General features: G+C 48.2%; 1 protein-coding gene across 1 annotated transcript in view; it reads left to right on the top strand.

The window, feature by feature from the left end:
- VAT1L (vesicle amine transport 1 like) overlaps positions 1 to 23,708 on the top strand; it is a 172,222-nt gene that overhangs the window by 54,521 nt on the left and 93,993 nt on the right. The window contains exon 4 of the mRNA XM_065920430.1: positions 17,336 to 17,478. Coding sequence (XP_065776502.1) covers positions 17,336 to 17,478 — 143 coding nt within the window. The remainder of the gene's footprint in view (positions 1 to 17,335; positions 17,479 to 23,708) is intronic.

The raw sequence follows: 23,708 nt of genomic DNA on the forward strand, positions 1-23,708 counted from the left end.
ATATGCTGTCTAGGTTGGTCATAACTTTTCTTCCAAGGAATAAGCATCTTTTAATTCATGGCTGCAGTCACCATCTGCAGTGATTTTGGAGCCCAAGAAAATAAAGTCTGTCACTGCTTCCATTGTTTCCCCATCTATTTGCCATGAAGTGATGGGACTGGATGCCATGATCTTAATTTTCTGAATATTAAGTTTAAAGCCAACTTTTTCACTCTCCTCTTTCACCTTCATCAAGAGGCCCTTTAGTTCTTCTTTACTTTCTGCCATAAGGGTGGTGTCATCTGCATATCTGAGGTTACTGATATTTCTCCTGACAATCTTGATTCCAGCTTGTGCTTCATCCAGCCCAGCATTTCACATAATGTACTATGCATGTAAGTTAAATAAGCAGGGTGACAATATACAACCTTGACGTACTCCTTTTCCTATTTGGAACCAGTCTGTTTTTCCATGTCCAGTTCTAACTGTTGCTTCTTGACCTGCATACAGGTTTCTCAGGAGGCAGTCAGGTGGTCTGGTGGCCATTTCTTTAAGAATTTTCCATAGTTTGTTGCAATCCACACAGTCAAAGTCTTTGGCATAGTCAGTAAAGCAGAAGTAGATGTTTTTCTGGAACTCTCTTGCTTTTTTGATGATCCAATGGATGTTGGCAATTTGATCTCAAGATGTGTCAGAGAAGGAAAAAATGCAAAGAGATTTTCATTCATTCATTCATTCATTCATTCCCACGTTTTATGAATGCCTTCTGCATGCCTATTGCTGTGCCAGGGGCCCCAGATAAAGAGGTGATTCAAGACATGATGTAGGAACTGGTGATATTAATGTTTACCCAAAGGAGATGGATTGATAAACAATATTAAGAGTTAAATAACTGTACATTTATTGCATTTATAAAGAAAGTCAGTGAACTTTGAAAGTTTTTTGTTCATATGAAACAGCAGGATGAAGCTTTGGGAAGTGAGTTGCTCTTTAAAGAGAACAGGTCACGAGGGGATGGAGACGGAGCAAAGGTGGATAGGACAGGGCTAAACACCCCGGGGAGTTCCTCTCTGGAGATGGCGCTTCTCTTCCCTGTGGGACTGACCCTGAAGCACTCTCACCCGGAAGCGTCTGATGCCACCTTCCAGGTGTCACGGGCTCTACACCCACACCGAGTTCGGAATCTCAGTCCGGGGATTGGCAGTCACAGAAAGGGCCCAGACGTCTGATCCAGGAGAGCTGGCGGGGGGAGCAGGGGTTTGAGGGTCTGAGTATTTCATGCCTGGGGCGGGGGCTTTGCTGTGAACTTGTCCTCAGATCTGACAGGAGCGGAAACCGAGGTCCGGCTCTTGGTCCTGCCCAGAGGCCTGACTAATGAGGTGCCTTCAACAAGCGGGGATGCTCAGAAAAAGGCACAGAGCCAGAGCACTGAGCTGTGGACACCGTCATCCCAAGTGCCGTCACGCGTTGGCTTCACAAACCCCGGGGTTACGGCAGACAGTGTAGTCGCTGGGCCGGGAAGTGAGCTTTTACTGCCTAAGCCCCCGCCTTGTGCTTGAACGCGGGCAGCGCTCCTGTCTGTATGTCTGTTTAGCACGTGCGTGTGTGCTAAATCGCTTCAGTCATGTTCTTCTTTTTTGACCCCATGGACTGTAGCCCTCCAGGCTCCTCTGTCCATGGGATTCTCCAGGCAAGAATACTGGAGTGGGTTGCCAGGCTCTCTTCCAGGGTATCTTCCCCACCCAGGGATCGAACCCTTGTCTGCAGCATCTCCTGCATCAGCACATGGGTTCTTTACCACTAGTACCACCTGGGAACCCCTATTTAGCACAGAGAGGTAGGTATTATCATCCCAACTCGAGAGATCAAGCTGTCAGTTGAGAATCATTGGGCCATAGCCCCCGGGTGGTAAGTCATCGATCAAGGGTCAAAGTCCAAGTCTTAACGAATGCCTACACCTTTGCCCTTCGCTCTGGCCACCCTGTTCCTTCCGGTCCTTGACGTGATATTAGGGCACTCACACAACAATAGGGGTGTGTGTGTGTGTTTTAGTCGCTAAGTCGTGTCCAACTCTTGTGACCCCATGGACTGTAGCCCAGAAGGCTCCTCTGTCCATGGCGTTTTCCAGGCAAGAATACTAGGATGGGATCTCGGGGATAGAACCCAGGTCTCCTGCATTGCAGGCACATGCTTTACTATCTGAGCCACTAGGGAAGCCCAGGAATAGGTGTGGCCACCCCGTTTACCTAGGGCACTTCCACTTTCTGCCTGTTGAGTGAGCAAAGTTAGTAACAGCATCCCACTCATCCCCTGCTCTCCAAGAGTATCCCATTTTGGATGATGCATTATATGCTCACCCTACCTAACAAGTTTTGGGTTGAAACAGACACATTTATCAAAACCACAGCTCCGAAATGTGAGTACAAACTATAATTTGGCTGAGAACCGTGAATCCGGCATCCCACTGTGCAACAGTAATCATCCAGGAAATGTATCCAGATGCACCGCGTGGAAGGCAGCCAGCCTGGAAGTGGCTCTGACCCACCACGATTTAGAGCCCTGTGAAGGGGTCTTTGCCATCTGGCAGCCTGGACTGGCTCCCTGGCCAGGATTCCAGCCACATGGTTCCCAGAGTCCAGTTCTCAGGCAGTGTGGGCTCTGGATTGTCCTATGGGTACCTGGGTGTCTATGGGAAAATAGTCCCAACGAAAGATACGTATCCCCAGGAGGGCTGGTTAGCAGAGTTACCATGTGCAGTTGGACAGGCACAAAAACGCTCAACCCGTGGGGCAACAGTGAGGGATGCTGTTTTGTATTCTTTTATGAGATGGTCAGTCTGATGCAACTGCAGGCGGAGACAGAGGAAGGCTCAGGAAGACGAAGGTCATTATACTCTCTAGTCCTAGAGACAGCAGCATAGCATGCGCACAAGGAAAAGGAAAGACACCAGGGTGCTCAGGAGGCAGAAGGAGGGAGCGGGGCAGATACTGGCTGTGATTTTACTGGGGTTTCTGTGGGAAAGGCCAGGCTGGGCTGGGTGGACAGTCAAGGACTGGCTATTTTGAATCATTTTGGCAGGAATTGGGCTATAGGGCCGGTCACTAATCAACCTGAGTATTCTTTGGAAGGACTGATGCTGAAGCTGAAACTCCCAGTACTTTGGCCACCTGATGCAGAGTGGACTCATTGGAAAAGACCCTGATGCTGGGAAAGATTGAGGGCAGGAGAAGGGGGCGACAGAGGATGAGATGGTTGGATGGCATCATCAACTCAGTGGACATGAGTTTGAGGAAACTCCGGGAGATAGTGAACGACAGGGAAGCCTGGCGTGCGGCAGTCCATGGGATCGCAAATAGTGGGACACAACCTAGCTACTGAACAACAACAATTACAGGCCTCCTGTCTGGCTGAGGGATAGATAAGGCAGAAGAGAGTTGCCTGGGGTGTATGAAGGAAGAGAGGGTTGATTAGTTTGCATATCAAAGAGTGCCCTCGGCCCCCAGGGGAGCCCTTTGTTATTGAATTAGAGTGCCCAGGAGGGGCCTGCCTCTCCCCAGCCAGTGAGGTTCTGAACATGTCAAAACATCACATGATACACAGAAAACTTTAAACATTTACAATACAGATGCCCACACTTCAGTTGCCAAGGCTTGCAGCTGTCTGTTTGGAGGTGGAGGAGCGGGGAGTGGTGGCCCTAAATTGAACCCTTCCAGCTCAGCTTGCTGCCTTGCAGTCCGAGAGCACCTGGGGCTTAACCAGAGGCAAGATAACAGGGCATGCACGTAAGGATTGCACAAGGGCACTAAACATGTACTGGGCTTCTGCTCTCTGCCTGGCACTGGCCTGAGTACTCATCTGTCTGTGTGTGAATCTCAGACCAACATTTGGAGTCGATAGCCCTTTCTCTGTTTTATAGATGAGACCATGGAGACGCCAAGAAATGAAATAACTTTCCACAGTCACACAACCCATCCATAGAGTGAGCACATACCTTTCCAGCCCATTTCCCATCATTAATGTAAAGTCAGAACCGCCCAAGGCATGTGGGACAGAGCAACATCCAAGCAAGGGAGAAAGCAAGGAAGCCTACTGGGCAGCAGCTAGGACCATCCTTCCAAGCCTCCTCGTCTAGAAAGGGCACACATGTGCAGTCTCAGCCCTCAGTCGCCCTCTGACATTGTGGGTCCTCTTTGACCCCTTGCTCTTTGCCACCAAACTTCCATCTCTTCTGCTACTTTACCCATTCAACATGCAGCTACTGAGACCTGTGCAACTCACTGCTGTGGATAAAGGTAAATAAGACATGGTCCTCCCCTAAAGGAGCTGATGGGCTAGTGGGAGACACAAGAGAAAGATTTTTCAAAAGAAAGAGGAAGAGGAGGCAGAAGGTGGGAAGGAGATTCACAGCCAGAGTGGAAGATGGTTGAAGACTGATGTGTATGAGTTTTAGGGCAAAGCAAGAGATGTTTGATGCTTTCAAACTATGGTATTGGAGAAGACTCTTGTGAGCCCCTTGTACAGCAAGGAAATAAACCAGTCAATCCTAAAGGAAATCAACCCTGAATATTCACTGAAAGGACTGATGCTAAAGCTGAAGCTCCAGTACTCTGGCTACCTGATGGGAAGAGCTGACTCATTGGAAAAGACCCTGATGCTGGGAAAGATTGAAGGCAGAAAGAGAAGGGGGCGACAGATGGCATCACTGACTAAGTGGGCATGAATTTGAGCAAACTCCAGGAGATAGTGAAGGACAGGGAAGCCTGGCGTGCTGCAGTCCATGAGGTCACAAAGAGTGGACACAACTGAGCAATGAGGAGATATTAACTCCACTAGGGATCTCCAGGATGGCGACTTTGGAAGCCTGATTATTGACCACCTGCTGTGAGTCTTCTGTAGTGAATCACATCACACATGTTGCCTCCTTTGACCCACAGTTGACCTCATTGAGTAAATGTTATCATCCCTGAATTAGAGAAGAATCTAGGGGTCAACCAACTTACACAGCAGCTCCAGGACAGAAGTGAGTCTGGGGTCCGAGAGCCCTAGCTTGCTCTGCAACCATGGATGGATCTCGTTTCTATGCAATTGTCTTGGTATCAGAACAAAGAACTTGGGTTTAGTGACAATGAGGCTTGAGTTTAGATCTCATCACTTCCTGCTATTAGTATTAGCCTCTCTGAGCCTCGGTTTCCCGTGACTAGCAGGATAACCTTGATCCTTTGGAGTCTGTCTTCATGTTGGGAGTATTTTGCTGGGAGGGTCAAATGAGATGTGTGTGGAAGGTCCTGGCACAGTGCTTGGCAAAGGGCACCCGGCCAGTGAGAGATGCTTCCCCTTCCTTCTCTCCTCGTAGCCCCCAGGCCCACTACTGTCCTGCAGCACAGGGCAGTGGCTAAGACTGTGGATGCTGGAGCCAGGTGACGAGGGTTCAGATCTAGTATCTGTTGTTGCTGTATGCCTTTGGGTGGTTACATCCCTTCTCTGCGCCTCAGTTCTTTCTTCTGAAAGATGAGGATGAAGTGGTACCCTCCTCATGGAGGACGGGATATGGATGGAATGAGCTGGTGTTTGCAGAGAGCCGAGAACCCTGCCCGGTACACAGGAAGCTCTGAGCAAATGACACTGGATAAATAAATCTAGACTCTTCCCCACTTTGCCCCGCTGCTTCTCACCTGAGAGCCTGTGCCGTGAGCTCAGTGCAGCCTGAGCAGAGGAAAAGTGTAAATATTCACCTTGCCGTCATGGATGGGCAGAGCTGTGGGTGGCCGGGGCTGTTTAGCAGCCTCACTGAGGCCCCAGGAGCAGGGAGGCTGAGCGTTTCCGGGCCTCCAGAGCTTCAGACTCTGCTGACGGAGGGGCGACTGTTTTCTCTTCCTGCGTCTCTGACTCACAGAAGACTGTTAGTCATATCCTCACCTACAGGATCTCACAGGCTAAACCCACAGACTTCGATGTCAACCTCGACTTGGAAAGGAGGAAGTGGATTGTAGTCAAGGCTGTGCTGTGCTTGGTCATCAGTCGTGTCTGACTCTTTGCGATCTCATGGACTGTAGCCCACAAGGCTCCTCTGTCCATGGGATTCTCCAGGCAAGGATACTGGAGTGGGTTGCCATTTATTTCCTCCTCTGGGGGATCTTCACACCCCAGGAATTGAACCCGCGTCTCCTGTGTCTCCTGCTTTGCAGGTGGATTCTTTACACCCTGAGCCATCGGGAGGTGCATAGTCAAGGCTGTAACTGACGAAATTAGAAGAAGGAAACTTTATAGTGCACTGGATCTCAGCAGACTCTACACATTAGAATTACCCTCTGGAACTCATAAAATACAGACAAATAACTAGGCACCACCCTGGCTTGAAAGAAAACATGCGCTATTAAGGTATTCAGAGCATCCTGGGGGCCTTAGCCAAGTGGAATGGTGCCGTGAAGGATGAGTGGCATCAGGATCTCCTGGGAGACTTGTTAAACCTCCGAGTGCCAGGCTCCACCCCCTTGGGATTCTGATTCTGCAGGTCTGGGGGTGGGCCTGAGAACCTGCGTTTCTAACAAGTCTCCAGATGAAGTGATGCGCCACTAGCACCTCACAAGGAGAAGCTGTGAAGTGAGCTTCTGAGCTGTATAATAGATAAAATCAATCATCAATCAAAGGTATCATCCACCAGGTCTTCCCAGAGAAATGTGTCTACTGCTTTTTTGGATTAAAAAAAAAAATCCATATTTAGACTTTCAGTTCAGTTCAGTCACTCAGTCGTGTCTGACTCTTTGCAATCCAATGGACTACAGCACGACAGGCCTCCCTGTCCATCACCAACTCCCAGAGCAGGATCAAACTCATGTCCATCAAGTCGGTGATGCCATCCAACCGGTTCATCCTCTATTGTCTCTCCAGTACCATGAGACCTTGAGCAATTGAAAAATGCCTGTCTCCACTGATCTTCACTTTTTTCCTCCTTCTCTCTCTTCTCCCTCAGCCATTGTGTCCTGGAACTTCTTGCTGTTGATATGCTCAGCACATACATGTTACAGGGAGTGTCATGTGTAGTTCAAGAGTTTTGAAGCAATGGACAAGATAAAGAGGAGCTGATTCTGAAAACATACTGGGGGAAAATATAGAATGTTCTTTGCTGCCTTTGATGGCGGGTCACATGGATCAGCCCACGCAGTGGGATGTGAATTTGCTCTTCTTACAACAATTGAGTCAAGTGAATTGTTGAACAGGCAAATGACAGCACTGATCTGGGAAGAAAGAAGAGTTTCTAAACCTGTGTCTGAATCCCAGTGTGGGAGTCAGTATTGTCATATGAAAAGCATAACGAGGGCTCAGGTCTCCAATGTACTAAATTTTGTGATAACATTCATTTATCTCTCCTGGTCCAAGTGCCTTTCTGCCTTGATGAAGATGAAAAAGTAAACTGATGGTTCTTGAGAACAGAACAATCCACCCTCACTGTTTCCTCCAGGCATCGCCTCTATATACCCGCCAAGCTTGTTCTTTTCCATTCTTTGACCACAAGAATGATTGGTGGTTTCCGGGAGCTGTTTCAAAAGTGAAAACAACTTGTGGAAGAGATAACCCTAATTCTCTTTTATAAGTGATCTCAGAAATGTCAAGTTAGCAGTAGAAAATTCCATTTTTCACTAAATGTAGGATACTGTGTAAAGTCTCATTCTCTTTGGGAGGCTTTTCAAATAGATTTTTTATAGACCAGCTAAGAACCAGTCCGTGTGACCTAGAAATCATGGCACTGGAGAGACCACGGGGATCAAGTTCAAGTTCCCAGTTTGTCTAGTCTTTCCCTTCGTATGTCTACGTGCAGTTAAGTGCATGTCCCTTATTTCCCACACATTTGCAAGAGTGCAGTGTGCCAACGTGGTCTCATCCCAGGTTCAGTGGTTGGAATTGGCATTCTCACTCCATTGGTTTAAGTGTATGACTGTACCTTTAATAGTATCTTTATTTTATTAATATCTGTTGCCTTTAGAGGAATGCAAGCTCCAAAGTGATAGGAACCATTTATAACTTGTTCACCTTTATCTTTCCAGGAACTCCCGTAGGGTTAGGGTTAGGGTCTAACGTACTAGAGGCAGTCATGAAATAGCCCTCTAATGATGGAATGAGCGACAAAGAAGTGACGGCTGAGGTTCAAGGGATGACTGGGAATCAGCCAAGAGAAAAGACAGGAGAGAGGCCTACAGGCAGTGGAACCTGTATGTGCAAAGGTCCTGTGGTGAGAGGGTGTGGTGCTTAGGAAAGACTTGGCATTTCTCCATATGCTCGGTCTGTCCAAAGCTAGAGTTGTGGTATATGATGAGGATGTAGAGAACCTCTGTATCAGAGAGGCCCTTTGAAGCCATCTTTCCATTGTCTCCTACTTCCTTGAGAATCTGATGCCGCATCCTGAATCTCAGTGCCCTGACAGGAGTGCCTATTCCATAATCAAAGATTTTTTGGTTTTTTTTTTAATTAGAGGATAATTGTTTACAATATTGTCATGGTTTTTGCCATACATCAACATGAATCGGCCCTAGGTATACATAGGTCCCCTCCCTCTTGAATCCCCCCCACCTCCCTCCTCATCCCACCCTTCTCAGTTGTCATAGAGCACCAACTTTGCGTTCCCTGTGTCATCCATCAAACTCCCACTGGCTATCTATTTCACGTACAGTAATGCATATATTTCAATGCTTTTCTCTCAAATCATCCCACCCTCTCCTTCCCCTACTGAGTCCAACAGTCTGTTATTTTTTTTAGATTTTTTTAAATTAAACTTTTAGCTTTGTACTGGAGCGTGACCAGTTAACAGTGGTGTGATAGTTTCCGGAGGACAGCATAGGGACTCAGCCATGTTTCCATTCTCCCCCAACCCCCCTCCCATCCAGGCTGCCACATAACATTGAGCAGAGTCCCCTGTGGTATACAGTAGGTCCTTGTGGTTATCCAGTTTAAATATAGCAGTATGTACATGTCCATCCCAAACCCCCTAACTATCTCTTCCCTCATTCCCCCTCCTCCCCAGCAACCATAAGTCCCTCTCTAAGTCTGTGAATCTGCTTCTGTTTTGTAAATAAGTTCATTTGTATCATGTCTTTTTAGATTCCACATATAAGGGAGAGCATCTATTCTAAACTCCGGTGGAGTGGGTAACCAGAATTTCAACCAGGCTCAGTCCTGATTCCAGGACAGCTGTGTTAGAAATTGTCATTTAACATACTGAATAGTCTCAGGCATGTGCGAAGCCTTTTGTACAGATGTACCTGCTCCTCTGACCTTCCCAGGTGGCACAGTGGTAAAGAGCCTGCCTGCCAAGCAGGAGATGGAGGTTTGAACCGTGGAAAGATCACCTGGAGAAGGAAATGTCAGCCCACTCCAGTATTCTCGCCTGGAGAATCCCATGGACAGAGGAGCCCCGAGGGCTACAGTCCATCGGGTTGCAAAGAGTGGGACACAGCTTAGCAACTAAAACAACCACCTGCTCCTCAGATTGTTCATCTTCTGTGCCCAGGTTTTCTGGAATAAGATCTTGCTTTGAGCTGCCGTCTGTTGATAAGAGTTGAATTTCAGGAACCACCCCCCTCCCCAAACAACTCCCTCATAATTATTGGCCTTGGATTTCCCACTGTCTGTGCTCTGCTTGAGGAGACCTCAACAGCCCTGGGATTAGGACTGAACTGGTTGAAATCCGTTCACCTATCTTAACCTGAGACAGAGCTATCCAGAGTGGATCAATGAAGCCTGCCAGACTGATGTCAAGGACCCATGGCTTTCTCTAAGATTTCCATGTCAGCAACTTGAGTGTTTAGCTGCTGCTGCTGCTAAGCTGCTTCAGTCGTGTCTGACTCTCTGCGACCCCACAGGCAGCAGCCCACCAGGCTCCTCTGTCCACGGAATTCTCTAGGCAAGAGTACTGGGGTGGGTTGCCATTTCCTTCTCACAGTGCTTAGCAGGATGGACAAAAAGACTAAGAGCAGAGCGGCCAAGGAGTCGGGGACAGCTGAGTCTGACCCCAGCCTAACCACGCACAAGCGCCATAACCCTGGACGGGTTCCTTTTCCTCTCTGAATCCCCATTTTCAGGTATAAGAGAGAAACAAAGTGTTCCACACGTGATGTAAGGATTTAAGGAAGCTCTTCAGCCCGGTACCTGGCACAAGGTGGGAGGCAGGAACCACGGCCGCTGTTACCGCTGCACGGTCAGCTGCAGGGAAGGGAGGCAGAGGCTTGCTTCGAGCTCTTACATCCTACAGAGGGAAGGGGAATCAATTAGAAACAAGTACATGCAAATCTCCATTTACTGCTGTTGCTGGGAGACTGGATTGTCTTGTTCATTTTATGTTCTGGGTCTGCAGGTAAATTGCAAAATCCTTTTATTGAAAATTCACTCCGTCTTCCACAAATGTTTATTGAGTCCATGCTGTTTGCTAGGCACGTAGGAGAAACCGAGGATAAATTAGATGCTGATCTTGCATTCACCTTGGGAGTTGGAGAAGGGAGGGTACAGATTTTCTATAAATGTGAGGGAGAGCACTTTTATTCTTAAATACAGAATGCTGAGCATTATTTATTTTAGACAATCACTGAGGATCTTGCAGGGCCTCTCATTGCCTGAGTGAATTAATTAAGAGCTAAAAGACGGGGTGGGAGTGCTGCAGATAGAGGTGTACTGAGCTTGTGTTTACTACCCATCACTATTTATATAATAATAGACATAATACTACATGTACTACTTGTATACTGTGCTAACTATATGTGCATTTATATTATATACATGCATGTGTGCTCAGTTGTGTCTGATTCTTTGCAACCCCAGGGACTGTAGCCCACAAGGCTCCCCTGTCCGTGGGGTGCTACAGGCAAGAATATTGGGCATGGGTTGCCATGCCCTCCTCCAGGGGCTCTTCCCAACCCAGGGATCGAACTCACATCTCTCCTGTCTCCTGCGTTATTAGGCAGGTTCTTTACCACTAGCACCATCTGGGAAGCCTGTACATACATACATATAATACTAGTTTTAGATTGTATATATAATTATATATACACAGTTGTCCCTTGGTATCAACAGGGCCATACCCCTCCCCCAACAGAAATCAAAATCCAAGGGTGCTCAAGTCTTTTATATAAAATGGGGTAGTGTTTGCATATAACCTATGCACATCCTTCATGTACGTTAAATCATCTCAAGATTACTTATAAGCCCTAACACAAGATAAATTCTATGTAAATAGTTGCCAGCATGAGGTGAATTCAAGTTTTATTTTCTGGAACCTTCTGGAATTTATTTTTCCAGAATATTTTCAAATCACCGATTGTTGCCTCCACAGATGCAGAATCAGTATCCATGAGGGCTGACTGTAATTATATTATATATTTATGTATTATATATTATATGTAATGCTCACATATATTACATAATAATATAAATATGTAGGTAACTCAGTTACTTCTGTCACTTCATTTTATTACCACATGTATCTTTCTCTTTAAAATGGAAATGGTAAATTTCTGCTTGGGCCAGAGACTAGTTATGCTGAGTGTTAAATCTCTGCTTTATTCCCGCTCTGCAAAGCTAAAGAACAAAGAAATTTGCAAAGTGACAAGGGGCTTCCCCATTACGTCAAACCCCTGTTATTTCTCGTGCATCGATTCAACACATTTTACCAAACACCTGCTCCGTGCCAGGCTCTGCCTTGGGCGCTGGGGTAGGGAGCCCACGAGGCACCATCTCGGACCCCTTGAGGTGCATGGATGGGTCAGCGAGCAGCCACAGAAAGTGGTGGCTGCTGTCCTGGAGGACATTCAGTGGCGGCCCTGGAAGAGGGCAGAGGTTCTGCCTGGGATGCTGGGGAGACGGGCAGCCTCAGAGCAAGTACTGTGAGCTGCAGAAGGGAGTGGACAGCCAGGTCATGACAGGAGAGGGGAAGCATTTGGGGAAACCAGCACTGTTGCAAACAGCATGTGGGGCTGCAGGGTAGATCGTGGGTCTACTCCCACTGCCCGTATAACCATAATAACATGGAGAAAAATGGCAATAGGAGTCCTAGTGGTAATGAGTGCAGATGCTTATTGAGTGTTCCCTGTGCTAAGCCTGTGGGTGCATTATGCCCTACAGCAATCTTAGAATTTATATAGTATGCCATGTGATGTACATGCTATAAAATGCAGAGGAGTGAACGGTTACTCAGGATCCCTCAGCCGGTGAACACAGCACGTCAAGCTCTGCCACATCGCACCCTGGTGGCCTTGGCCCAGGCTCCTGACCCCCGGGAACCTCAGCTCCTTCCTCAGTAAAAGAAGGTTGAAGGCTTGTTCTCAGAACACCTGGGATGGGGGTCAGGGCCACTGTCAGTGATGGCTCAAGTGTGTGTAGCTAGGGAGTGGATATTGGCAAGGCGGCGGGTGTCTCTTAGTGAGGTGACTGGGTCAGATCCCAGGGGGCTGGCCTTGTGCAGTCAGGTAAACGGTGTGCATTTCATCCGGAAGGCGGGACAGGCGTTGGGCAGCCTTGCAACCCATGAGGAAATGTTCAATGGTGTGTTTGAGGAAAATCACCCTTCACACTGTAAAGTCCACGTGGAAACAGCCAGGCTGGTGAGAGGGGTGATGTCATAGTCCAGGGGAGGAAGTGGCGGTCACAAGGGATGGTGAGTGGAAGCAACATGTGTGCCAACTGGAAGAGGGGTTCAGCACGACTCCACGCTTCCTGTCTTTAGCAATGCGTGAATGGTGCCGCTCCATCCACTGAGGCCGGAAATGCAGTGGGAGGAGTGTTTGGGGTTGGATCATGTCCCTCTGCCATCATCCAGTTCATAAATTAAAATCCTAAAGCCCAGCACCTCAAAATGTGCCCCTGTTTGGAGGCAGGATCTTCACAGAGGTCATCGAGTTACAATAGGGTCATGAGGGTAAGCTGTAAAACCCACAAGACTGCTATCCTTACAAGAAGGGGGTCTGTGGGCACAGACGGGCACAGAGAGAGAAGACCAGTGTGAGGAGACCCAGGGAGAAGACGGCCATCTGCAAGCGGGGAGGGAGGCCTGGGTCCACTCCCTCCCTCACGGTCATTGGAAGGAGCTGACACTCTGAGTTCAGACCTCCATCCTCAGAACCGTGAAACAGCGAAGTCCTGTTGGTTAAGCCACCCAGTCTGTGGCATTTCGTGATGGCAGCCCTCGCAAGCTCATACAAGGAGTAACTCATTTGGAGAGAGCCATGAGTTATGTTTTGGATCACTTGAGTCTGATGTGTGGTTTCTGGAGAGCCGGGTGAAGACGGCTGGTAAGATGTAGTTCAGTACACAACTGTGGGCCTCGGTGGGACTAGAGATATGAAGGTGTATCAGGAATCTGCCTCTCCAGCATCTATTACACAGTGTGACGAGGTAGCGTATAGTAGGAATCTGCAACGGAGTTGAGTGGATAAATGTCAGATTTGCTTAAGGGCTTCCCTGGTGGCTCAGATGGTAAAGAATCTGCCTGCAGTGTGGGAGATCTGTGGAAGATCCCCTGGAGAAGGGAATGGCTACCCACTTCACTATTCTGGCCTGGAGAATTCCGTAGACAGAGGAGCCTGGCAGGCTATAGTCCATGGGGTTGTAAAGAGTCGGACATGACTGAGTGACTTTCGCTCACTTGTTTAAGGACGGAAGGCAGGAGGGACTACACAGCTATGAGCACCAGCTCTAAGCTCCCACCCCAGCAGTACCAACAGTACCTGTCGAATTTTCAAGGATCGTCACATTGGTTGCTGACATTTACACTCTGATGGGCTATAGCCCACAGGGTCACACACAGTCGGATGCGACTGAAGCAGCTCAGGACGCACACAGAGGAAGGATAACCCCTTTTTTGTTCTCTAAAATGAGGAGATACAGAAATGAGCCAGACTTCCCTGGTAGTTGAGTAATTAAGAATCTGCCTGCCAGTGCAGGGGACATGGGTTCGGCCGCTGGTTGGGGCAGCTAAGGGGAAACCAAGCGGCCTCGGGGCTACTGAGCCCGTGCGCCACAGCCACTGAGTCCGCACTCTGGAGCCCACCTGCCGAAACTGCTGCGCCCACAGGTGCGACTGCTGAATCCTGCACGCCCGGGAGCCCCGGCTCTGCACCCAGGGAGGCCGCCCCAATGAGAAGCCCTCACACTGCAGCTGGAGGGTAGCCCCCGCTAGCCACAGCTAGAGAAAGCCCAAATGCAGCAACAAAGACCCAACGCAGCCAAAAATAAATAAATAAATAAATTTTTAAAGAAATTAACCAAAATACCAAGGCTAGTCTTAGAGCAGAGAACAACAGCCCATCTAGAGTCTCAGGTTCATGGCCATGGTCTAAAATGTTGACCTCCAGGCGGGCATGTCAGTAATGTGTCTATTTTAGACGGCAACTTAAAAGTCCACTTAGCTCGAAATGTCAAAATAAGTAGACAGCATGGCATAATAGAAAATGGCAGTTGCTGGGAGTCAAGAGACCTTGCTTTGCATCTCAGGTCTGCCTCAGAAGAACTGGGTCACCCTAACCTTTCAGAGTCCCCTGTCCCTGCTCTGTAAAACAATGAGGAGGAGGGGGTAACTGGATGAGCTTATAAATCTGACATTTTCTGATGCTCTCAATGTTGCCTTTCATTGCAAATGTTGGGAAGAATCGTATTTCCACAAACTGACCTGCCAGCCTGATTGAGTCCAGCAACATGAAAATGTAAATAAAATGAGAGGCGGTAATTCATATCACAGATGCCTTTGGTGGAATAATTTCCCTACTTAATAGTTTCTGCCTCATGAAGATGGTTGATGGAACACTGGGAAAAGATAGCATTTGGTTTTAGGATGCAAATTAATTAGCAAATTGGGTTTTACTGGAAGGTTTGTGAATGCATGCGATTGTAGTATTTTGCCCACTGACTCAAACTTCTGACCATACTGAAAAAGGACATGGGGAGATTACCCATTCCTAACTACTTTTGTGATTTCTCTTGAACCATTTGATATTTAAACCTCACGTACTGGCTTTTTCTTCATATGTTTGGACAGCTCAGCTCTGGGTGTAATAAGCCACTATGGGGCATGGATGGTTAACATTGACTGAGTACCATGTTTTGTGCCAGGCGCTGACCTGTGTTACACATCACCTCATTTCACGCCCCCGGAGCAGATGCTATCAGGCACATCATACCTTCTCAGCACTCAGCGTGCTGCAGTTTGCTCACTCAGGGCTCCTAACTGGCTGTGGAAGCACGTTTGGTCTCTAAGGGCAAACCAGATATGCCTACTGCTGCAGAAGCAGCCCTGAACCCATATCAGATGGAAATTTGGTGGACAGATACTCCAGCTTCCTCACCACTTGGTTCGGATAATCCCAGGTGTAATCTACATTTGCTCATGAAGTTCCTCAGAGGGACCCAGTTCCAGTTACCATGGTGGACGTTGACTTGATAAACACACCCTTTATTGACTGCCTCCTATTTCTGTCTTGATATCCTGGTGTTTCCTGCAGTCCTATTCCAGACAAAGGCTGTTGTTGTTTGTTGTTCAGCCACTAAGTCATGTCGGACTCTTTGTGACCCCATGGACAGCAGCACACCAGGCTCCCCTGAACTTCACCATCTCCCGGAGTTTGCTCAAAGTCATGTCCATTGAGTCAGTGATGCCATCCAACAATCTCATCCTCTGTTGCCCCCTTCTCCTCCTTCCCCCAATGTTTCCCAGCATCAGGGTCTTTTCCAGTGAGTCAACTCTGTGCATCAAGTGGCCAAAGTATTAAAGCTTCAGCAACAATCCTTCCAATGAATATTCAGGGTTGATTTGTTTATTGACTGCCTTCTATTTCTGTCTTACAATACCCTGGTATTTCCTGTGATCCTATTCCAGATAAAGGACTTGCTCTCAAAATCCTTGCCTCAGGATCTGCTTCTGGGGAATCCAAACTAGGACATCCTCCAAGATCCCTGGGGTGTAGGTAATATTAGTGCTGATTTATAGATGGAGAACCTGAAGCCCAGATGGTTAAATGATCGTTGTTCTGTCTTGGTACCAGGGTTTTGCTGGCTCTCCTTCCTCTGTACCAGTGATTCTCAACCAGGGGAGACTGTGTTTCCCAGGGGACATTTTGAAATGTTTGGAGATATTTTTTTAATTCATTTATTCTTTAACTGCAAGGTAATTGCTCCGCAGTATTGGTTTCTGCCATACACCAACATGAATCAGCCATAGATATACACATGTCCCCTCCCTCTGAACCTCCGCCCCACCTCCCACCCCATCCCAACCTTCTAGGTTGTTACAGAGCCCCAGTTTGAGCTCCCTGAGTCATACGGCAAATTCCTGTGGGCTATTTTTCATACGGTAATGTCTATGTTTCCACTTGTCCCATCTTCTCCTTCCTCCCTACCCCTGTGTCCATAAGTCTGCTTTCTCTGTCTGCATCTCCACTGCTGCCCCGCACAGAGGTTCATCAGTACCTCTTTCTAGATTCCATATATGTGCGTTAATATACAATACTTGTTTTTCTCTTTCTGACTTACTTCACTTTGTGTAATAGGCTCTAGGTTCATCCGCCTCATTGGAACTGACTCAAATGTGTTCCTTCTTATGGCTGAGTAATGTCTCATTGTGTATATGCACCACAGCTTCTTTACCCATTCATCTGTTGATAGACATCTAGGATGCTTCCATGTCCTAGCTATTGTAAATAGTGCTGCAATGAACAGTGGGGCATCTGTGTCTTTTTCAGTTTGGTTTCCTCAGGGTATATGCCCAGTAGTAGGACTTGCTGGGTCCTATGGTAGTTTTATTCCTAGGTTTTTTTTTTTTTTTTTTTTTTTTGTCATTCAAAGACTACTTTATTTATTTATTTTTTTCTATTTTTCAATGTAGGGTTTTTTTTTTTCTTCATTTATTTTTATTAGTTGGAGGCCAGTCACTTCACAACATTGCAGTGGGTTTTGAAACAGCCCAGACTTTTTTTTAAGGAATCTCCATAGTGGCTGTTTCAATTTACATTCCCACCAACAGTGCAAGAGGGTTCCCTTTTCTCCACACCCTCTCCAGAATTTATTGTTTGTGCATTTTTTGATGATGGCTGTTTTGACCAGTGTGAGGTAGTTTTGATTTGCATCTCTCTAATAGTGAGCGATGTTGACTGGAGATATTTTTGGGTGTCACAGCTGGGGGCTTGCTGCTGGTACCGAGTAGGTGGAGGCCAGGGACCCTGCTAAACACCTCACAATGCACAGTTCAGCCCCCTGCAATGAAGACCAATCCAGCCAAAAAAAGGTCAATAGCGCCAAGGCTGAGAAATCCTGCTTTTTGCCCAGCAAGACTAGCTGTCGGGTGGTGGCTCTCCTGTGTGACTTGTCTGTGATATTTCACTTCTAGGGCCAAGCTGTGGCTCAGCTGTGCTCCACTGTCCCCAGCGTGACTGTCTTTGGAACGGCTTCTACTTTCAAGCATGAAGCCATCAAGGACTCCGTGACCCACCTCTTGGACAGAAATGCAGACTATGTGCAGGACGTGAAGCGGTAAGATGCTTGTTCTAAAGGTACTAGAATGGTCCCTGCACTTCTCTCTTAGAGAATTTCTCTCAGTCGTGTCTGACTCTTCGAGACCCCATGGACTGTATAGGCCCAGGTCTCCCACATTGCAGGTGGATTCTCCACCAGCTGAGCCCCCAGGGAAGCCCAAGAATACTGGAGAGTGGGTAGCCTATCCCTCCTCCAGGGGATCTTCCTGACCCAGGAATCAGACCGGGGTCTCCTGCATTGCTGGTGGATTCTTTACCAACTGAGCCATCAGGGAAGCCCCCTCTTAAAGAACAGGAGCATCATTTAGAGGAGGGCTAATAATAGTCATCAGCTCAGTGGTAAAGAACCTGCCTGCCAACGCAGGAGACTCCGGCTTGATCCCTAGGTTGGGAAGATCCTCCAGAGAAGGAAGCAGCAACCTACTCCAGTGTTCTTGCCTGGGAAATCCCATGGACAGAGGAGCCTGGCAAGCTACAGCCCGTGGGGTCAGAGTCAGACACGACTCAGCAGCTGAGCATGCACACACTCTTTCAGTGTCACAATGCCATAATGATGAACATGCATATTACTAGCTCTGGGCTATTTCACATGTAATTCGCTCATCTAATCCTCTCAACAGCCTTATTATTATCCCCATTTTGGAGAGGATAAACCCAAGGAACTGAGAAGTTAAGTAACTCACCAAGCTGAATTGTGAGAACTGCTGCAACACTACCATAACACAGAGAAGTTTGTTTCTCATTCATTCACATAACAGCCCCAGGGAACGTGGACTCCAACCTGGGTGTGACTGAGAGCCACCAAAGGACCACGGTGGGGACAAATGGGACACGGGTTTGCAACAGTCACTGGTGCTGCAGGGAGAATGAATAGGAGACGGGAGCCTGAAGGCAGAGGTGTCAGTCTGCTGGCTGTTGCGGTTTCCACGGGGAGACTTTCGTTTATAATTGGATCCGTATTCCACCTGTGATCCTGAAGCTATTGATCATGGTCATGTGCACGCCATCACAGGGAATCAGATGGCACACCCAGCTGCCGCCACACTTGCAGATGATCTGTGGGTCTCCGCCCTGCTGATTCTCAGCATTCAAGGCTGATTCCCAGGCTCTGCTCCACCCACAGCCCCTGGGAGGATTCAGCCACATCCCAGAGCCACTGTTTATGTATTTTCAGTCTCCAGCACAAAACTGTAAGCTACACAGGATTAGGTTGTCCAGCTAGCATCATAACAAAGAAACCATTTTTTTCCACATCCCTGATTAAGATGATAAATTGAAGGGCTGCAAGACGGGAGATCTGGTTGCTTGAAGTGATAGATTTGGAGCAGATTAGGTGAAACTTGGGAAGTTTCTTGGAAAAGAAAGCCTTCTAATGGTCTGAATTCTCCCATTTGTTTTTAGATTTTGAATGGGGAGATCTACATGCTATTTAAGGTTGCCCCAGTATTTCCCATGAGGTGTGAAAAGAGAGCTTTAAAGCTAGATATTAGAACTTCACCATCCATTTCTCAGATGTCCAGAGATCGCAGGCATTTTGTAAAAAAATTAAGTATAGATGATTATATTTTCCAGTATAGTTTTACAGGATATTGAATAGAATTCCCTGTGCTATACAGTGAATCCTTGTTGCTTATCTATTTTATGTATAGTAGTCTGAAAGACTTTCAGAATATACTTTTGCCTGTTTTTATACACCTCAGGTGGTTCTTTCTTTATTTTTTTAGCTCGCTGGGTCTTCGATGCTGCTGTTCGCAGGCTTTCTCTAGCTGCAGCGAGTGGGAGTGACCCTCTCTGGTTGCGGTGCTCGGGCATCTCGTGGTGGCTTCTCTTGTTGTGAGGCACAGGCTTCAGGAGTTGCAGCACTCAGGCACAGTGGTTGTGGGCATGGGCTTAGTTGCTCTGTGGCATCTAGGATCTTCCCGGAGCAGGAATTGAACCCGAGTCTCCTGCTTTGGTAGGAGAGTAGCCACCAGGGAAGTTACTTCCTTTCTTTAACTCACATCTTTCAAGCTGTCATCTGATCCCCCGTCCTCTTTTCTTTCATCCTCTGAAGCGATATTTTCGCAAGCATCCTCTCCTCTGTTCCTGCCCTGACCAGCTCAGTCAGTACCAAGTGTCTATGTATGGTGGGCCGGGTACTCTGCTAGGGCAGCAGGTCCAGCAGAAACCACCGTGAGAATCACTGTCTTCATGGAGCGGAGAGTCTCAGTGGGGAAGACAGGACAGAAGATACTGAAAGGTTCATTGCTTTACACTTTGGTGTGCACTCCGGTGGAGAAATGCAAGGTGCTAGTGAAATCAGCACAGGCACATGGGGAAATCAGACGTGTCACCATCAAAGGGTGAGATTCGGACTGAGAACTGAGGGATGAGACTTAGGCCAAAGGAAGAGCGTTTCTGACCAAGGGGAATGGCGTGTGCTAAGGCCCGGGGTCGGGAGAGACTTGGTCAGTTCCAGAATCTGCAAGGAGACCAGTGCGGCTGGAGGACGTGGTCAGAGGATTTGGGAGGTGGTAGGAGAGAAGCAGGGGATGGCAGCTCTTCTGACGAGGTGCCAGTCCATACCAGGGAGCCTCCGTGGTCCCCACGCCCCAGGAGCTGCACCATCCCCTCATCCCCTCACTGCACTTGACCTGCTCCATTAGCCCGGAATCGACGATTTCTGCTGATGTCAGAAAAGCAAAAGATAACAGCATCTGAGGGTCATCTCCTCCGACCACAATCCTGCAAACATGACCTCCAACACTTCCTTGAGTTTTTAAGTAGAGGTCCTAGGATTAGCCTAAAAATGACTTGAGAAGTCACAGGTATATTTATACTCTCTGTCCCATGAATCCTACCCTCAGGAAATAATCCAAAAGAAGATAAAAGCCACAGGTCCATGTTGCCTGTTTGCAGAGCCAAGAGCTGTTTCTGCCTCACTGTAGGCGCCCAGGACCGACAGGGTGAATTACAGCATCGTCTGTAATAGCGAAAATTCAGAACCAGCCCCCAGCAGCAAGAGAAGGGAAATGGCTCGGTAGATTACACTACACCCACACACTTGAGTATTATGCAGCCCCTAAAAAAACACATACTAGTTATGAAGACTCTGTCAGAAAATGAAAAAAATATCTGTAGTAGCATATTGAGTGAAAAAAGCAGTATGCCAAATTCCAGCTACACTGTGATCACAGCTTTGTATAAATCCTTGGCGTGTGAGGACATAAAATGAAAGGGAAAAAGACCCACCCACTAAGATGCAACAGGAGTGGAATGCAGAGTGACTTTTCCTTCTTTTCTGATCCATGGATATTATTTGTTACACAATGCTGTGTGTAATCAACTAGGAAAAATAATAGCGTAAAATTTCTTGGGACGGAAATTCTTTTATCAACCAGTCAGTCTGCTTCTTTTGAACATGTCTGCAGCCCAGAACCAGACATTTTAAAGAGAATGGGGGAAAAATATTTATAATACAGACATAGCCTTTATGTCACTCCCCCCTTCTCTTTTCAGGAGGAGACAGATGAGTATGCTCTTTGTTTCAGGAGAGGAAACAAAGTGGATGAGTTCGAAGCTTTGAATTGTGTGTGTCTGACTGTAAGGGCTTTAAAAATAAAGAGGAGAGAAAAGACCAGAGGGAGCACCAAGGTGGACGGCCCCCCAGCCCCCACGTGGGAGCTCGAAGACTGGGAAGTATTTTAGTCCGTAGAGAGGGGCGGGGAGTGAATCCCACGCCAGGTGTGCATCTGTCCTATCCTCTTTAGAGCATCTTAGTGAGACCATTTGATGTGTATCCAGCAAGATGGAAATGCCACATCTTACAGATAAAGAAACTGAGGCCAAGTGGAAATTAACAAACGCCTAACCAGCAGGAGAGAGCAGAGAGAAAACAATAGAGAAAGGGTTCCTTCCTAGAGGTGGTTTTGCTAAGTGCCAGTGGGAGGCGTCGGTAGTGAACCTTTACTAAGCAGCCTACTGTGTGCTGGGCTCGATGAAATCGCCTCATCCCTCTGTCACGAGTTCAGTGGTGGTGGTTAAACCATGGCAGGAATGAGTTCTCAGAGACGAGGGGATTCTGAACGAGAAGACGTGCAGGAGAGCCAAGGGCCCAACTGGAAACGGAAGTTACGATGATAAAGGGGAATTGATTTCTTGATTGACAAAGTCAAAGGGCCGCTTGCCCAGTAATGACCCAATGGCAAAGGCCACCACTCAGGAGAAATTCCCTGCTGGTCCAAGTGGGCGAGAAGCAAAGAGGCGGCACTTTCTGGAAAGGAGCCAGGGGTTGGGGACCAAGGACAGACAGACAGGAAAATCTCGGGTCAGCAATCCCCAAATATCTTGCTGCTGAATTTGGCAGAGGATCTCTGAGCTGGGGCTATTTCTGTTTGCTTCTTAAGTCTGCAGAGATTTATGACAGCAGGAGAAAGCAAAGTAGGAACTGCTGCCTTTAACTCTCTGCCCCCTCTGTGTTTATGTGATTATGCAGGCAAGGTGGCCACTCAAGAAACTGGGGCCCTGGGGGCGGCTCAGAAATGAGGATGGTCTCTGTGCCTCTGACGGGCTGTGTAGCTCTGCTTGTGAGAGTCATGATTGTTCCATTAAAAGATGCTGCTAAGGTGCTTGTCAATGGAAGGATGAGCAAGGGAGGACCTGACCCAAGCCTCCTTGTGGAAAGGCAGTGAAAGTGTTCGTTGTTCAGTCATATCCGACGCTTTGTGACCCCATGGACTGCAGGCTGCCAGGCTCCTCTGTCCATGGGATTCTCCAGGCAAGAATGCTGGAGTGGGTTGCCATTTCCTTCTCCAGGGGATCTTCCTGACCCAGGAGTCGAACCTGGGTCTCCTGCATTGCGGCAGATTCTTTACCATTTGAGCCACCAGGGAGGTCCCTACTTGCGGGGCCTGAGCATTTTAACTAGACCCAGTGTTCAGTTCAGTCTGATCCACTGACTGGGCTTCTAATGACTAAACAGGGGATGGAGCGCTTTTCCATTTTGCAGCTCTCACCTGAAGGAACATTGCTGGCCCTGAAAGGAGCAATGTCTGCTCGCAGGTTTGACTTCTACAACCAAATTGAGTCAGTGGAGTGTTCTTACCCTCAGGGCCCCCAGGAATGGCACCAGCCTCTACCCAGCTTCTCATCCTCAGAATCCATCTCCTCCCATCCCTTCAGCCCCACTTCACCAGTGACCTTCAAAAGGATGTGATGTCAGCAACGTGCAGCGAATTTGTGGCTTATTTCGAGCTTTGTGCACAGGCAAACCCTGTCTTGCCTGACTCTCTGCTCAGCCTCCACGGAACTATAAGTGGCAGTGGTAGTCACCCCCAGCTTGGCCACAATCCACCCTACAAAACTACTCCATCTCTGGGACTCTCACTTGGCGTCCGGCTCAAACCAAGTCCCTCCTATTCCCCACTGAGCCTGTTTCCTCATCCATCAAATGGCTCTGAGTCTTGGGATTGGCACGAGGCCTCGTGAGATGAGACTTGTGCTATGCCTGGCACACAGTAGGTGCCCTTGAACTTGGGGCTTTAGGAATAGCTAGAAAGTCAGGGTGTCTAGGGTGGTGAGTCAGAGGTGAGGATGGGGAAGTGGGCAGAGCATATGGCCACGTGTTTCTGTGGGCATGCCCTGCATTTCTGCAGAACCACAGACCAGAGGCTAGAGCCACAGGCCGAGGCCAGGCAGCCAGTGCAAGGAACTGGGATGGGCAGAGGGGAGGTTGTGGGCCCATGAGCAGAACGTGGGTGTGAGGAGCCCCGGACAGGAAGTGGGGAGCAGAGGACAGGCAGGGCCAGCAGGGATGCCCCAGAAGGTGTCCACAGCCTGTGTCAGGGAGGCCACTCCTGCCCCTGGGTGGCATCCTGCAGGCCGAGGGAAGGGCCTCAGGGAAGTGAAGTTCACGGGGAGGACTTGGTCCGGGAGGGCTGGCTAGGAGAGGCAGGGCAGGCTCTCACTTCCACGGGAGGGCGCAAAACTGACCGGTGGACGTGAGGAAGGAAGGTGTGCAGCTCCCCAGCAGGGCAGGCTCAGCCGGCCTCACAGCGTCTGTGCTCCGCCTCCCGCCGCCCCTCCAGCCTGCCCCAGGCTCCCTCCCATTTTTTTATTTTCTAACATTCTAAATCGCTTTATTTCAATTAGTGTGCAAACCAGAAGAAAAGAACATTTACCAAGGAAAGTTTGTAACCCCTTTTTTCTATTACTACACACCATGAAAAATTCATCTTATAGTGGTTCAGA

The sequence above is a fragment of the Muntiacus reevesi genome, chromosome 2, assembly GCF_963930625.1.
Source record: "Muntiacus reevesi chromosome 2, mMunRee1.1, whole genome shotgun sequence".
NCBI lineage: Eukaryota > Metazoa > Chordata > Mammalia > Artiodactyla > Cervidae > Muntiacus > Muntiacus reevesi.